General features: G+C 34.1%; 1 protein-coding gene across 1 annotated transcript in view; it reads left to right on the top strand.

Annotated features, from left to right (window-relative positions):
- DMD (dystrophin) overlaps positions 1-16,967 on the top strand; it is a 2,035,184-nt gene that overhangs the window by 268,109 nt on the left and 1,750,108 nt on the right. Inside the window, exons 3-4 of the mRNA XM_065901098.1 lie at positions 4,246-4,338; positions 5,768-5,845. Coding sequence (XP_065757170.1) covers positions 4,246-4,338; positions 5,768-5,845 — 171 coding nt within the window. The remainder of the gene's footprint in view (positions 1-4,245; positions 4,339-5,767; positions 5,846-16,967) is intronic.

Here is a 16,967-nt window from a genome sequence, read left to right as displayed (position 1 = left end):
GTATCTTGATTTTCTCAGCAACACGGATGTCCAGAGGCTGACTTTTCTACCACCAGAAGGCCATGTTAAATTATTCCTGTGCTCTTCAAGTTTCTTTTAGTGCAACATGGTATTGATCTCTGTGTATTTACAGGTTAAAAGATTGACAGAACTCTGAAGAGTCAGAAACTATTTAAATATTTTTCAATTCATTTCTGTCCCTTTCTCAATTTTTTTACTTTGATTTTTTCACTTTGTTTATGCCAGTTACCAATCAACCTGTCTGAGTTTCTTTTTGAACACTGTCTGTAAAAAAAAGTAAAGAAATTGATATAAATGTAGAATTTCTTTATATCATCCTGACAATGATCTGGAAGGATTGCTGTCTCATTTTATGGTCCTTTCATCTTGATATTTAGGTTAGCAAGGAAGAATTCAATATGTAAGTGAATGTAAGAAACTGCTAAGTAATACCAAAAGTTCACTTTTTAAAGAAAATATTAGTCATGAAAGGGATTGAAGATAGAGAGCCACAGAGTCATATGACCCAAGGCACATTTAATGTTTTATGTGTCTTATAAAATAATTTTCATACAATTGAAAAGAAAGCCATTAAAGATGGGGAATTTTTAAAGAAATAATACTGTTTTCATGAAGTAAGTGTCACTTGTAGCAAAAAGGCATAGTAGATGTCGTTCATAGGAGATAAAAAGAGAGGAAAACGGAAGAAGATTTAATGAAAAGTAAGCAAAAGAACAACAAAAAGATAAAGAGCTTGAAGGCTCCGAGTGTTTCCCTTTTGCCATCCACATGTACTAGTATTAGTAATTGAATATGGAAGGACACTTTCCCTCCTTGACTTTCACTCTTACAGGGGTACCAAACTAAGAGAAAACAGAACACATTGTATCTGAGCTCTGTATTTTCTGGTAGATTCAATAATTAAGCATAATTGTACTTATGTCTAGTATTTGGCCAAAGAAAAAGAAGCCAAGGAATAGTAGAATAAAACAGAAAAAAGCTTTCTATATTTATTGAGTACCTACTATTTGCCAAGTCTGTACAGCATACCTACACTGTTTCAGAGGCTTAAGACTGATGTGCTATTATTTCAGTCCCCATTCTGTTGATACTAATGAATAAATTGTCCCTCAGAAAGACTAAGTCACTTGCCGGAGACAATGCAGCTAGTGAATAGAAGACTCGGGTTCGAAAAATCAGCTATTTCTTCCTCAGAAACATGTGCTACTTTTGCTACGTCATACCTATAGTGCTATGGAATGAGGAGTTGAATCTAGGAAAGAAATGAAAACCATTCCAGAGAAAAGAGAGGTTTTGCTTTCTCTAGGATATTCATAGTCCAGGAGGTATAAGACTAAACACCTGAACATCCATGAAGTTACAGGCTAAATATTGTACATTTCATTGAGCATCAATTTAATTAGACCATAGGAGGGGAATTTTCAGTCAAAGTGCTTGAAATTACTTTTAAGTTAAACATGCATTAAGAGAGGAAGACAAAATCTCCATGAATTCTTAACATAAAACATATGCTTTCATAGAAATTTTGAACCTGCAGTCACTATGTACTTTACACTGCCAGGCTCCGGGGTAAATAAATTCAGTCTCGTCTGTTGAAAGTTGCTTTACTGGAACATTTTGAGAAGCACCCTGTTAGAGATTGTGGTGGATATAACAAATATAAGTTGGATTTCAGTTGTGATACTTTAATATATCATTGATTGCATGAGTTTGCAAGTTATATATGATACCGAAAACCGTCTTTTTCTCTATCACCTCACTGCTTTCTAGGTGCCCCAACCAGATGTGCGCTCTGATTAGTCTGCAGTCCTTCCCTCCCTCTCTATTTTGTTTGATTCCAGTTTAAAAGGGAGAATTATAAAATATCAATACCTCATCTGTGTGTATAAGTTTGTATCAAAGCAAGATCCTGTTTGCCTTCTTGACCTTTGTTTAAGCTCCTTGCCCCAAAGCATAAGCTTTCTAGTCCTCATATCTTGGATGCTAGATGATCCTTATGGCCTTGGGGTTCATGCTTTATTCTTTGCCTCTAGACTTACTCCTTTCCAAGTCCCAGCACTTCTCCTTGAATGAACATTTTACCGCCCACATCCCTCCTGGTTTGCCAGACTTTATTATCTGTCTATCTATCTGCCTATCTAGATATATATTTTTAATAACAGCAAGTATTTCTGTCAACTAACTATATTTTATTTTCTTCAAAACCTGACACATTTCAGTGGGCAATATTGTTTTTGTCCGTAAGTTTAGAAGCTACTCAATTCTCAAATGCGTCTGTAAAATTTTGCTCCTGGAAAACAAAACAAAACAAAACAAAATAGCATTTTCAAGGCATTGTTGACCTTCAACCAATTTGAAAATGAAATCTTAATATTATCCCCCAAAGGCCAAGTTATTCCGGGTTATATATGAGGTTCTTGACAGAATTATTATAAAGCCCACATTCATTTTCTTTACTTATTAATAGAAAGCTTTCCTTATTTCATAAGAATGGCACTGTTGTTTTAAGATCTACCTGTACATTATGTATACTAAAAGTGCTTTTTAAAAGTTCTAGTATCTTAGTGTTTTGTCATTTCTTTTCCCCTGAAATTTTTAATTAGAACTATTCAAGTAGAATTTCAAAAGAATAACTTACAGTTATCTTTGTCAAAGCACATATGTGGTTTGATTTCCAAAGCCTGGCATGGAGGGACTGGTGGACTTCTTGCAGGGGTCAGTGTTATCGTTAATTGAAGCACCTAGGCTCTATCCGGACTTGTCTTGGACATGGCTACCTGGCTGTAGGGAGAGCCTGAATCCTCTGTCTTCAATCTTAGAAGCTTCAGAGATGTCTTTTGCCTGGAAACGAGGGCTCTTCTTGAGCTGTGTGAAATATAAAGTTGGTGTGTGATCAAAGGAGTAGATGAGAAGAGCCCAATCACCCAAGGCTAATGTTAGACCCATCACCCGACATTTTGAGGGAAGTATTTCCTGATCCCCAGACTATGGGAATTCCCATGGCTATGTGCTCCTGGGTTCCTTTTACTGCCTCTCTGTAGCATTACCTTTTAGGAATATTTGTGTTCCCTGCTCGACTCGAAGTTCCCCAAGGGCTGGGGTCATATCCATCTCATTTACTAGTGCATGCTCTAGCATCTAGCCCAGGTTTATTGGTGCTCAATAAGCATCTGTCATTGATAAAGTAGGGCTTTCTTGATAACTTGGGTGATGAAAGAGTTGTGAATGATTTCATACGAAGGGATTGTAGGCTTTGAACCAGAAAAAGAAGATATTTGGGGGTATGACAGAAGAAATAAAATATTTGAAAGATAATCAAATGGAAGGAGGAAAAGGCCAAGGAAGCAGCTTGATAAAATAGAAAGAACAAGAGCCCCAGGAGTTAGACAGATCTGGGCCAAAATCTTGGTTTTATTGTCTTCTTGTTTTGTCTCTTTGTCTCTGTTTCATCTGTAGGACTCTTTGTCTCTGTTTCATCTGTAGGATGAGTATACTAATGCTAACGTCACAAAAATTACAAGATCAGTTCATTCAGTGGAGTGTTTCTCATGAATAGTCACTCCAAAAATGTTAGATGTTATTAGTGGCTATTGTTTTCCCTCAGTATAATTCTCAAGTAAAGAAGTGAGAAAAATAGATGAAGAGCTTTCACTGACATATTTCAACTTAACTTAAATCATACCTTTCTAAAATTTGAACCATCCAATATGAGACTGGATCATTCTGAGGCAGCATGTAAAATGTATATGTGCAGAAAGCATGTTTTATGAGTGAAGGATGGTGAACCCTCTATGATTATTCATTCTATTTCCAAGTACACAAAATGGTTAAATCTTATGTACCCACCCAGGGCAAATTGTTTGTGGTCTTTGTTTCTTTGTGTGTTTACTTCTTCCCAAACAGTGCCCAACTGCCTGATAATTTAAACAATTTTTCTCTCCTTTATAGGATCAGCATTCAAAAAGTTGAGTTAATTAGATCCATTAGACTATAGATCTCCAACTCTTGTTATTGAGAAAAATATTTAAATAGATTTGGCCGAATGATGATTTACTGGTTTTTGTTTTTTACTTGGAGGTTCTCTTTTCATCCATCACCCCTGGCAGATTAAGAATTAGATACATTAAATATTCTTAAACATAGCTTTAAATTTTAAAAGGCGTATTCGTAGAAATGGATCACTGGAAGCATGCTTTCTTTAATCGGGTATGTTTCTTATTTCAGTTTGGGAAGCAGCACATAGAAAACCTCTTCAGTGACCTGCAGGATGGGAGACGCCTCCTAGACCTTCTTGAAGGCCTGACAGGGCAAAGACTGGTATGTGACTTACAGTATTTATAAGGAACTTCACATTAACCTCAGAAGAATTCCAGACCAGAAACAAACTCAGCATAGTTTTATGAGATCCAGTAAAATTAATTAATTTACTAATTACTGACTTAAGTAGCAGTACAGGACCTATTCCTGAAAAAAACAGCCTTGCAATATTATTTTTGTTTTGGCATCTTCTATCATATGCAGAACAAGAAGGTGAAATTTTCAGTAATATAATTTATATTATTTAATAGATATTATTCTCTATTATTATTTGGTATCTTTGTTAGTGGCTGTCTTTATAAGGCTTTTATACATAATGACCTTTTAAGTTTAACTTTTAACTTTATTTAGTCTTTTGTCTTTTTTTCTTCCAGTTTTATTGAGATATAATTGACATACAGCACTGTACAAGTTTAAGGTGTACACCATAATGATGTGACTTATAAACATCATGAAATGATTATCACAATAAGTTTAGTGAACACCCATCATCTCATATAACATTAAAGAAATAGAAAAAATCTATTTTTTCTTGTGATGAGAACTCTTAGGATTTAAGAACACTTAATATGAGTTATGGAAAATGGGGAGTTGCTGTTCAACAGGTATAAAGTTTCAGTCCTGCAAGATGAATAAACTCCAGAGGCCTGCTGTACAATATTGTGCCTATACTTAACAGCATTGTATTGTGTAGTTAAAATTGTTTTAGGAGGGTAGATCTCATTTTAGGAGTAAATACTTCAGGCATCATAATGGTAGACTTTCTAAAACTCCACAACTGAATGAGTTAATCCATATATTGTAATACACTATGCAAATGTTAGTTTAAACATTACAGGACAAGATAAGACTTTGGGGATTGAAGGTGAGGGTTAGAGAACCAAAGATGATTGAGGTTTTGAGCTTCAGTGACTAAGACAATTAAGGTAATACTGCCAGAAATAGTTTCCGTTAAGCCTATTTGGCATTATAGAATTTTGCTAGGCTCAAATCTCTTTTAAACTTTCCTAAAAGGTGTGGGAATTGACTCACTTATCTATCTTACTAGCAAATGTCCTTATGCATGCTGATGTTTCTCTTCGTGGTCATGCAACTGAGGTGTAGAATGAAGGAGAGATGGTAACCAAACTCTTTTGTGAAGAAAAAAAAATGCTATCAGTTTTCTTGAGGAGTGGCTGATTCATGCTATAAGGAGTTTCTTCATGCTATAAGAAACTGATTCATGCTATAAGGAGTTTCTCCATGCTATAAGAAACTCCTATGACAAGGATAATTAACCTGAAGCACTTAAATTCATTATATTAATGCCTCACAACCTATGATCATTTAAAAGATTCCAATTTAGAAGTGAAATATATCAATTATTCCATTTCTGGTAGATTGTCCTTCTCTCCCCTGGGCAGTCAACATTGTTTCATTTTGTTTTCAGCCAAAAGAAAAAGGATCCACAAGAGTTCATGCCCTGAACAATGTCAACAAGGCACTACAGGTCTTGCAGAAAAATAATGTAAGTGGAGCCCTGGACAGAGTCTGGATACCATGAGACAGCATGCTTAATGTTTGAGTGAGTGCTTTGGCCCTAAAAACAGAGAAAGCGTTTCAAGTTCTCTCATAAGTCAAAGCAGTTATCATTGAGAGCACATGTTCTAGTTCTTGTGCATCTGCTAATGTGATTCAGGAAGTAAATGCATGCATTCACAGTGGGGGCAGGGAAAGGTGTGAACCAGACCTGATTGGCCACTTTGTGTTGTTTTTAGATTTTACATAATGCAGTTATATTTGGTGGCCAAATTAAGTCGTGTGGTAAACCCAGCTCCTTACAGCAGTGTTCGTGAAACAAATGGCTTTTAATAGGCTGACTATTATTTTTTTTGTATAAAGTGGGTTCACACATGATGATAAAGTTTGTTTGAATTAAGCCAACATTTATTAGATAACACATCCAAGTATGAAAATTACACAGAAAACTCAGTATTTCAACTCAGCATAAGAGTTGCAAATTTGTTTTCTATTCTTATGTTTGATTAAGTTTAACTAGAAGAAAATATATGTGTGGTATTAGAAAAAGTCAACAATCGTACGTAAACAAGTGTGTAGATGAAAGGAGTTCTTGTCTCCTCAGGGTGACTTTGAGATTCCTCCCCTCTCTCATGATATTGGAGGCAGCCCTCCTTTCTTATTAACTTCCTACAATCTTTCTAATTAACCAATACATTTACTGGCTTTTTTTGTAACTTCCTAATTACATTACATCTCTCTTTCAAGGATAAATTCAAATAATTGATCATATACTATTAAAATAACCATAATTAGTGATAGATTAGTAATGATGTATACTCCCCCAAATATTGCTCAGCTCATCTAGCAGGGAGAGGACATCATTCTGGAAATGGAAGTGAAAGTTGTGTAGTAATCGGTCAGTTTTATGAAAGGTTACTATCATATTTAACCTATAAAAATTATTTTACAGAAGTGTTATATATTTTTATTATTTTCCTGCAGTGATTAACTCTATATTTGCAAGTTTTCTGCAGCAGAATAAGATAATCTATGGAATGTTTGCCTTATTAGCAGTCTTATAGAACCTTTTTATAAACTTTTTTTTGAAGTATAGTTGATTTCCAATGTCGTTAACTTCTGCTGTACAGCAAAGTGTTTCACTTATAAATATATATATTCGTTTTCACATTCTTTTCCGTTATGGTTTATCACAGAATATTGAATATAGTTCCCTGTGCTATACAGTAGGATCTTGTTGTTTATCCATCCTGTATATACTAGTTTGCACCTGCTAATCCCAAACTCCCAATCTTTCCCTCCTCCAGCCCCATCCCCTTGGCAACAAGTCTGTTCTCTATATCTGTGAGTTTGTTTCTCTTTCGTAGATGTGTTCGTTTGTGTTGTACGTATCTTAGATTCCACATATACGTGATATCATATGGTATTTGTCTTTCTCTTTCTGACTTCGCTTAGAATGATAATCTCTATGTCCACCCATGTTGCTGCAAATGGCATTATTTCATCCTATAGAACATTTTGAAAGATCAGTAGCATATAAATTAAGAAAACATTTTAACAATATTAGGAACTTAGACAAAGAAAATGTCTTTTTAAATATCAATTCCTCGTATTCCATTACAAAATATAAGAGCAAGGAAAACAGCAGAAAACTCAAAGAATTATTAGATTTAATCTAGTTGAAGAAATTGATCTCTTCCAAGCAAGAAAATGTCAAAACATAGGCTGTTGGATCTCCTCTAAAGTAGTGGATTAATGAAACTGTAGATTTTTTTTTTTGATAAGAGTTTTGTTTTTTCACATACTGATTATAGATTATGAATTTTGGGGTTTTTTTGTATATATTATAATTATTAATTTTATAATTTTCAATATAGGACCAGAAGAAATTCTGGCAATAAAAAGAAAAACCATAAAATAAAATCCCTGTGACTTTGGGAATAACCGTATATTTCTTAGATGTGAAAACAAAGGCATGATACAAAAACAGAAAAAATTAACTTGAACTTCATCAAAATTATGAGTTGTTCTTATGTTCTGGATATGAGTCCTTTGTTTATTTTATGTATTGCAAATATATTTTCCTTCTCTGTGGATTAAAATTTTAACTCACTTTATCTTTTGATAAAGAGAAGTTCTTCATTGTGATGTAGTTCATTTTTATAAACTTTCACTTTATAATTATGTGTCCTGTTTAAGAAATAGTTGCCTGCTGAAAGCCATTATGGTATTACATTTTGCTTTTATCCGTATAAGCTTTATTATTTCACCATTTAAATTTGGATCTATATGTCACCTGGAAATGATTATTGTATATGATATGAGGAATGGGTTAAGATTCAGCTTATTTTTTTCACTTGGAATCTGAACGATAACATCACTTATTAAAAAGAATGTTGCTTGCCCATTGTTCTCTAGTACTAAGTGTCTCATAAAAAATTTTCAGTACATTTGTAGTTTTATTTCTGGACTTAAATTCACTTCCATTGTTCTGTTTGTCTATACATCATGAATACCATGCCATGTGGAATACTGCCGTTTTATAATGCATCTTGTTATCTGGTGAACTTTTACCACTTTTTTCTTATTCAGTATTTTCTTGGCTATATTAGCCCTTTGCATTTCTAGGTTCATTTTACAATCATCTTTTTAATTTCCACATAAACCTTCTTTGGAATATGATCAACATTGAGTTAAATCTATAGATCAGTTTGGGAAGAATTGACATCTTTACACTATTGAGTATATTAGGTGTCTCCTATGATTTTCCTCTATACTTTATTTAATTTTAGGTTTTATAAAATGAGAAAAAGAAATCCAATGGAAAAAATGGACAATGAACTTGAACCGGAACTTCACAAAAGAGGATGTTCAGAAGTTCAAGAATAATATGAAAGTGTGTTTAACCTCAGCAATAATTGGGGAAATTACAATTACAATGAGATACCAATACCAATTCACAAAAATGGTTGAAATTAGACTGATAATGCTAAGTGTAGATGAGGGTATGGAATAACTTGAACTCTCACAACTAACTGGTAGAAATGTAATTCAGACAGCCATTGAAAATAGTTTGGCATTATATACTAAATGTGATAAAAATGTGCATTTCTTGTGACCCAAAAATTTCATTCCTTAGCATATAATAGACATACATTTCTATGTTTGCCAAAAAATTCATATATATATAATATTATTTTATATATATGAAAGAGTGTTCATAGTAGCTTCATTTGTAATAGCCAAAATTAGAATGAAAGTAAGCAAATGATAGTGACACACAGTACATAAGATAGATCAATTTCCAGAAAGAGAAAAAAGTGAGACACAAAAGTATATCTACTGTAATTTCGTTTAATTAAATTTCAAGAATAGGCAGAATGCTTCCATGAGTTTAAAAGTCAGAAAAATGGTTAGATTTTAAAATGCAGGATGAAATCTTCAGAGATGTTGAAGATTTACATGTTTTGACCTGGTGGTCGTTATACAGGTGCATTTGCTTTGAGAAAATTTATCAAGCTGTACACTTAAGTATATTTTCTGTATGTTGGCTATCAACTTTTTTAAAAAAAGTTTAATAAGAGGAATGTAGGAAGGGAAAGTAAAACTGATCTTGCAACCTGCCAAACTCCAAATTATGGCCATATTTATCTATCTGAACATAGACCGTGTATTTTATTATGAAATTGTTTAATAAAATGTGATAAGTGAATATACAAAATTAGAATGTGATTAATGCAATATATGGATCTTTTCTCAGGAGGTCATATTTCTTACTGAAAATAGAAAATCTTGATAAAATTCCAGTGTTTTAGCAGGTGAAGACTCCTGAATGAGGGTTAAATTGGACAAGGAGTCCTTCAAAAGAAAATTTCCACAAAGCTCTCATTTGAGCCAGGGCCCTAATGGGGAATGGCATATAATTGAGGTCTCTGTATTAAAGGACAGAATCTCAAGTAGAACATTCTCCAGTGTAAACCAAAACCTTGTGTGAAATAACCTTTACCTGAGCTAGCCCCAGGCCAAAAGACACAGAATACAAATGCTCAAAAGTAAATGTATTATCATTTTATACTTCCCATTATTTTGTAATAAAAGAAAGCAGAAAAGAAATGGAAAGTATTCCAAGGGACATGTTTTTTACTCTCTGATTATTAGCATAAAGAATAAACACAGAAAGAGAACGTTCAAGAGCAGAATATTTTCCTAAAAATGGCCTTGGGTATTCTACAGCAGGTGACTAAATGATCCTGGGATGGGATATAAATAAATAAGCATATTAAGTAAAATAGTAGATAGAACTATTTTCCTTTTAAAAATCACAAATTCTCAGAATGAACTAGAGGAGGCATTGATTAGAGATTTTGAGTAGTCATACCTTAAACAGAATAATGTTAGTATTTTTAGATTCAGCGCATTATTTATTGAGTGTCTACTATATGTCAGGTTGTATTCCAAATGGTAGGAACACTGCAGTCAGTGATCAAAACAAATGCAATCGTTTATGTCATGGAGTTTAGAGTCAAATACCAGAGGATGTTAAATATGTATAATGTATGTAGTGATAGCTAAGTGAATGAAGAAGAGACAAATAGACTAGGAGGTTTGGGAAGGCCTTTGGTTAGGTTGTCTCATAGGTGGAGACTGGAAGGAAGTGAAGGAGTGAACCATGGGATTATCTATAGGAAAATGGTCCAGGCAGTGGGATAAAAAGACCTAGAGGAGAAAAAGCATTTGGAAATAGGACTCAATAGGTGGAGAGGACTGAGTGTGGAAAAAAATGTAGTAGAGTAGGGGATCAGAGAGGTAGCAAGGTGGTGCTGGGAAGAGGAGAACATGGGGAGCCATGGTTAGGGTTTGAATTTAGTTCTAAGTGAGATGAAAATGACTAAACATAAAAGGGCTATTATAAATTAAATGGGTAATAAAACAAGTTCTTTTAAAAGTCAGAGATAAGAATATTAATGACGAAGAAAAACTTATAAGTATTTGAAAATATCATTTTTATCCAAGAAAGTTGAAATCAATAATTAAAACATAATACAACTTACTGCATAATAGAAATACTGCTAAAACCATAAAGAATAAATGATGGAAATATATTTTTATTCAGAGCCTTTAATTCACCATTGTCAGATTACAACACAGTTAGCAGCAAAGAAAAAAGTTGAGAATAAAAATAACATAAACTGTAGATTTAGTAGTGATTTTCTACCTATCGACACTCCCAAGCATAGATGATTCTATAAAATCTGTGTGAATTATACATAAACCTTCTCTCCCATAAGGTTAGGTTTGCAAGGAAAACAGTAGTTTATGATTTCATTTAAATGAACCAAATCCAAATCTGACAAACAGGCATTCAGAAAATTCTAACTTTGTCATTATTAAGACTGATTTCCCCTATCCCTAGGGAATGGCCAGACATCAGTAGACCTATGTGGTGCCTTTTATAGGCGGGGGAAAAGCCTTTCATTTTTAGTCCATTGAATTATCCACTGATATAGTCACTATCCAAGCCCAAGTCATCTCATGAAGCCATGTGTGTCATTAACAGTCCTGAAATGAATCAGAAAGCCTATGCAAAGACAAAGTTGAAAAGACTGTAATAAAAGGAATATATACAGAAATATGGGAAGGATTAAAGGAACCAACGATGAATGGTGAAGCATCAGAGACTAGCCTCAGTTAATAGGCTTTACTACCCCTAAACCTAAAGAGACAAAAGGAGAGAGCTGTTACCTTAAACCAATGAAAGCTCTAACCTTGGGAATGGGTCCACTGGATAGCAAGTGCAACCATAGGTACCTAAAGAATGCAGTTACTCTCAAATCATGGCCTGCTGGAGGAGGTGGGAGATTGATACCTTAGTCTCTCTATTCAGTCCTCTAATAGTCTGCCAGTGCTGCTCATTGGTTGAACCTAACTAGAAGCCAGAGGATAAGAGATCCTGGACGATGGAGCCATCTCATACTAGGTGGGTCATCTCAAAAAAAGAAGGTGTTAAGAATGTGGGAGGGGGAGCAATCAGAGAAAATCCAGCCCTTTAGATAGCTCTATTTTTTTTTTTTTTTCTGGTCAAAAGAAGACTTGGGAATCTCTACGTTAAGAGCCCTAATGTTGGCCAGGGCCCAACCTTGCTGGGTGTAGCAGGAAGCCATTCACTTTTTTTTTTCTTTTTTTAAATATTTATTTATCTATCTATTCTGGCTGTGCTGGGTCCCAGCTGCAGCACGCGGGATCTAGTTCCCTGACCAGGGATCGACCCGGGGCCCCTCACATTGGGAGTGCGGAGTCCCAACCACTGGACCACTAGGGAAGTCTCGGAAGCCATTCACTTTTAAGGCCATACCACCTCCCCCATTTGCTGACAGGGAGTGGAGGTGGTTTCTGGCTAGTTTTGGAACCAGCTGACATTACTCTCCCATGCTTCTGGGGAACACCAGTGTAAGAAAAGGAAGATAGACTAAGAGTTATCTCTAACTTCTACCCTGCTATAAAACTTACTATAGGCGTAGGTGAAGATAAACATATAAAAAACGTCCTTGGCATATGTACAAATAAAAAATGGATAATATATTAGAATGTAGTGAAAATGTCATTAAACACATAAAAAGAACTTTTAAAGTGCATAATCTTTGATGATAATAATATAACAGTAGAAATTAATAATACTTAAAAAAATTCAATTTGATTAATTTAAAGCGTATAAGAAACCAAGAGTACAAGTCCATGTTTTTATAGGAAAAAGCATTCCATGAGAAAACCCATGAGAAATGGCCTCAGTTCTACCCAGAGGTTCAATTTTTGTCTTTGCTTTTATCTTCATTAAAAAAATAAAAAAAGATAAAATAAATTAATTCTAGCTTTCAACCATAAATGTTACAAAAAAGAAAAAAATGCTCTAAGGAAAGTAGGAAATAAAAGATAAATGAAGAAATGAGTTAGAAAAAAGAAACACTAGATAAATTTAAGAGATTAGTTCCTTGTAATAAAATCATAAAATAGACTAATCTCTTATAAATTTAATCAGAAAAAAGAGGAAAATAAATCAAATGTATGCAATTTAAACATAGAAAATATTAAAAATAAGTACAAGAGTAGAAACCCAAAATGGAATCTACACAGAACTATATGTTGATTATAAAAAAGCAATGAAATTGGATTATATTCTATTTAAAATCATAAATTACAAGAATGAACACAGTGGAATATAGAGTACCTACATCAATAACCAAAGGAACTTAAGAAATCATAAAACAAAACCAAGCAAACTTTTTACAAAGACTTCTGGGTCCAATGGTACTAGTGGTAAGTTCATTCAAAGTTTTAAGAAATTGATAATTGCTAATAGAAAATCATGAGGGGGACTTCCAATTCTACAAATCTGTTAACAAACCTAATTTTTAAAATCACCTGGAAAAAATTGGCCCTCCCTTGTTGTTAAAGGGATATTAGAAACTTCCTTTTGAAAAGATATTTGTGGTAGTTTCAAGATCTTCTTAGGTCAAGTTCATTTTGTCTCCTTCCTTCCTTCCTCCCCTCCTCTCCTCCTCCCCTCCCCACCCATCCTCCTCTCCTCCAATTTGGCCTCTTCCTCTGCCATAAATGACTAGTTTTAGCATATTCCCTAATTCTAAACTAGCAACTCAGTGTGAGCCTGTGCTTCAGTTTCCTTTCTTTTCTCTCCTGACTTCTCACTTACTCTCCTCACTCAAATGTCACTCACAACTTAGCTTTGTAGAGCTCAGACACCACATTTATGTTCTGATTTGCATTCTCTCTGGTGGCTGTTTTAACATGAAGTTATCCCTGCTATCAATGATTTATTTGTGAAAACCACTTATTGAGAAGGAAGTACTTCTAAGTGCAGTGATGCCTTTATCACAATATTTGCTGAGAGGGAGTGGAGGTGGTTTTTGAAATAAAGTTGGCCGTGGTTTAAAAAAGCAAACAAAAGACAATACAAAATTCTGTGAAACAGGGGATGACTCTACCAAATGGTTGTGTTTGTCTACATACTAGCTCAAGATAAAATGTATCCACAGCTTCCATTTATTTGTAACTTATTGAAGGTAGATAGAGCAAATCTCAGATAATAGGGAAACATCTCTCATACTGCCATTCTATCATTCCTTTATCCTTCTCCACTCTTGTTTGTGGGTAGTCCCCTTCACCAGACATTCTGAATACAGTTCTACAGGTCTTTAACCCCATCTTCTCTCAGATGTAAAGAAATATTTAATGGGTCATTTGAACTTGTTTATTGGTAGATTTTTTCCCTTAGATATAATTAAATTCCAGTCAATGAGTTTCCTCTAATACAAATTTGCATTTTTAATCATTCTATGTAAAGTTGAATAATGATTGATTTTTTTCACTGGTAGAGGAATTTAGCCGTTAAAAAACTGGTAGGGAGATTTAACTGTCTGTGGTGTTTTAAACTGTCCTCCAGATGCATTATGATACCTGTCTTCCATTCATTGGCTGATCCCAGTTTGGTTCCTCTTCTTCCATCCCAAGATTTCCAAGTGTATACTTTATGAATCCCAGTGCCTTTTTGAAGTCATAGAATGCACTCCATCATTATTTTAAAGAAACTGACAAAAAATAGAGTGTTGCATTATACCCTGGCATATACTGAGACTTTACTGATTTAACGTGATTTAATGTTAACTGACACAGTTGTAAATCTCATAATTATGTTCACTACTCTCATCAATTGTCTATGACAGTGGCACAATTTTACCAAGTAATTTCAACTATACAAGGTGAGATAGCATGAAGAAAATAAGATTGTTGTTGTACATTATTAAACCACAAATCCAAAATGAGTACTTAAAAAGCCTAGGGTGAAAATTCAAATGTCAGCTATGTTCAAATATTCAATTAATCACATCATTGAAAATTGTCACTGAATTAGACTGAATGGTTGTCAAATGTCACTGATCTGAAAAATGATATAGTGTTCACTCTTCCTGGCATATGATCTTAGATAAAGAGGATTCTAAAGTGTTCTTTAAAAGTAGTATTTTATGTGTCCTTTAAGTATTCAGAAACTTAAATAGCCACTTAATGTATTTTGGGGTATGTCAGAACATAATATCTTTGACCAAACATAAACTGCTTCCATTTATTACTCATAAAATCCAGTGTTCAGATATAAATTCCAAATTTTTAATTTATGTTAGACAAGTATTATATTAAAATTTCAGTCCACACAATAGGCCTGTGATACGTCTGCACCTTATATATATTGATTCCAAGGATCCAGAAGAAGTGTATCCATTTAACCCTGTCACTCACTAACTACAGGATCTTTGTCAAATAATTTCATGACTTTGGTTCCACTTTGTCATCTGTGAAATGTACTAATAGAAATAGTTGCACTTATTTCAAAATATTCTTCTACGGAACATAAAAATATATACAAGCATATCTTATAATCTTTAAATTCATATTCTGATGCAATATGAAATTATTCCTCTTAAAGTGAAGCTAGTTATCGCTGAAAATAATTTCATAAGGTGAATTGTTTACCTTCCCCCAACCCCGTACATTCCTTGCATCAAGGAAAAAATATTATGTTTTTCCTTACATATTCAACTTAAAATTGAGTTAATCATTTACTTTGATTTGTACACATGGAGATCTTTTGCGATAATAATAATATGGCTACAAATTATATTATAATTGAAAATTTTTCTCATTATAATGAATGTTAGTTATGTATCTTAGAATTTTTTGCCATTGCTGTTGCCAAGTGTTTTTTGTTTTTTTTTTTTTTCTTGAAATCAGTATACATGGCTGAAAACTGGATAGCTCTGGCTACATAGGGTTCTTTAAATTTTTCTTTAAATTTTATTTTATTTTTTATACAGCAGCTTCTTATTAGTTATCTATTTTATACATATTAATGTGTATATGTCAATTCCAATCTCCCAATTCATCACACCACCCCCACCCCCACCCCCCGCTTTACCCCCTTGGTGTCCATATGTTTGTTCTCTACATCTGTGTCTCTATTTTTGCCCTGCAAACTGGTTCATTTGTACCATTTTTCTACGTTCCACATATATGTGTTAATGTACGATGTTTGTTTTTCTCTTCCTGACTTACTTCACTCTGTATGACAGTCTCCAGGTCCATCCACATCTCTACAAATGACCTAATTTCGTTCCTTCTTATGGCTGAGTAATATTCCATTGTACATATGTACCACATCTTCTTTATCCATTCGTCTGTCGATGGGCATCTAGGTTGCTTCCATGACCTGGATATTGTAAATAGTGCTGCAGTGAACATTGGGGTGCATGTGTCTTTTTGAATTACGGTTTTCTTTGGGTATATGCCCAGTAGTGGGATTGCTGGGTCATATGGTAATTCTACTTTTAGTTTTTCCAGGAATCTCCATAGTGTTCTCCATAGTGGCTGTATCAGTTTACATTCCCACCAACAGTACAAGAGGGTTCCCTTTTCTCCACACCCTCTCCAGCATTTGTTGTTTGTAGATTTTCTGATGATGCCCGTTCTAACAGGTGTGAGGTGATACCTCATTGTAGTTTTGATTTACATTTCTCTAATAATTAGTGATGTTGAGTAACTTCTCATGTGCCTCTTGGCCATCTGTGTGTCTTCTTTGGAGAAACGTCTATTTAGGTCTTCTGCCCATTTTTTGATTGTGTTGTTTGTTTTTTTAATTTTGAGCTGCATGAGCTGTTTATATATTTTGGAGATTAATCCTTTGTCCATTGTTTCATTTGCAAATCTTTTCTCCCATTCTGAGAGTTGTCTTTTTGTCTTGTTTGTAGTTTCCTTTGCTTTGCAGAAGCTTTTAAGTTTCATTAAGTCCCATTTGTTTATTTTTGTTTTTATTTCCATTACTCTAGGAGGTAGGTCAAAAAGGATCTTGCTGTGATTTATGTCACAGAGTATTCTGCCTCGGTTTTCCTCTAAGAGTTTGATAGTGTCCAGTCTTACATTTGGGTCTTTAATCCATTTTGAGTTTATTTTTGTGTATGGTGTTAGGGAGTGTTCTAATTTCATTCTTTTACATGTAGCTGTCCAGTTTTCCCAGCACCACTTATTGAAGGGACTGTCTTTTCTCCATT

The sequence above is a fragment of the Phocoena phocoena genome, chromosome X (assembly GCF_963924675.1).
Source record: "Phocoena phocoena chromosome X, mPhoPho1.1, whole genome shotgun sequence".
NCBI lineage: Eukaryota > Metazoa > Chordata > Mammalia > Artiodactyla > Phocoenidae > Phocoena > Phocoena phocoena.
This window is presented reverse-complemented; position numbering and strand designations above follow the sequence as displayed.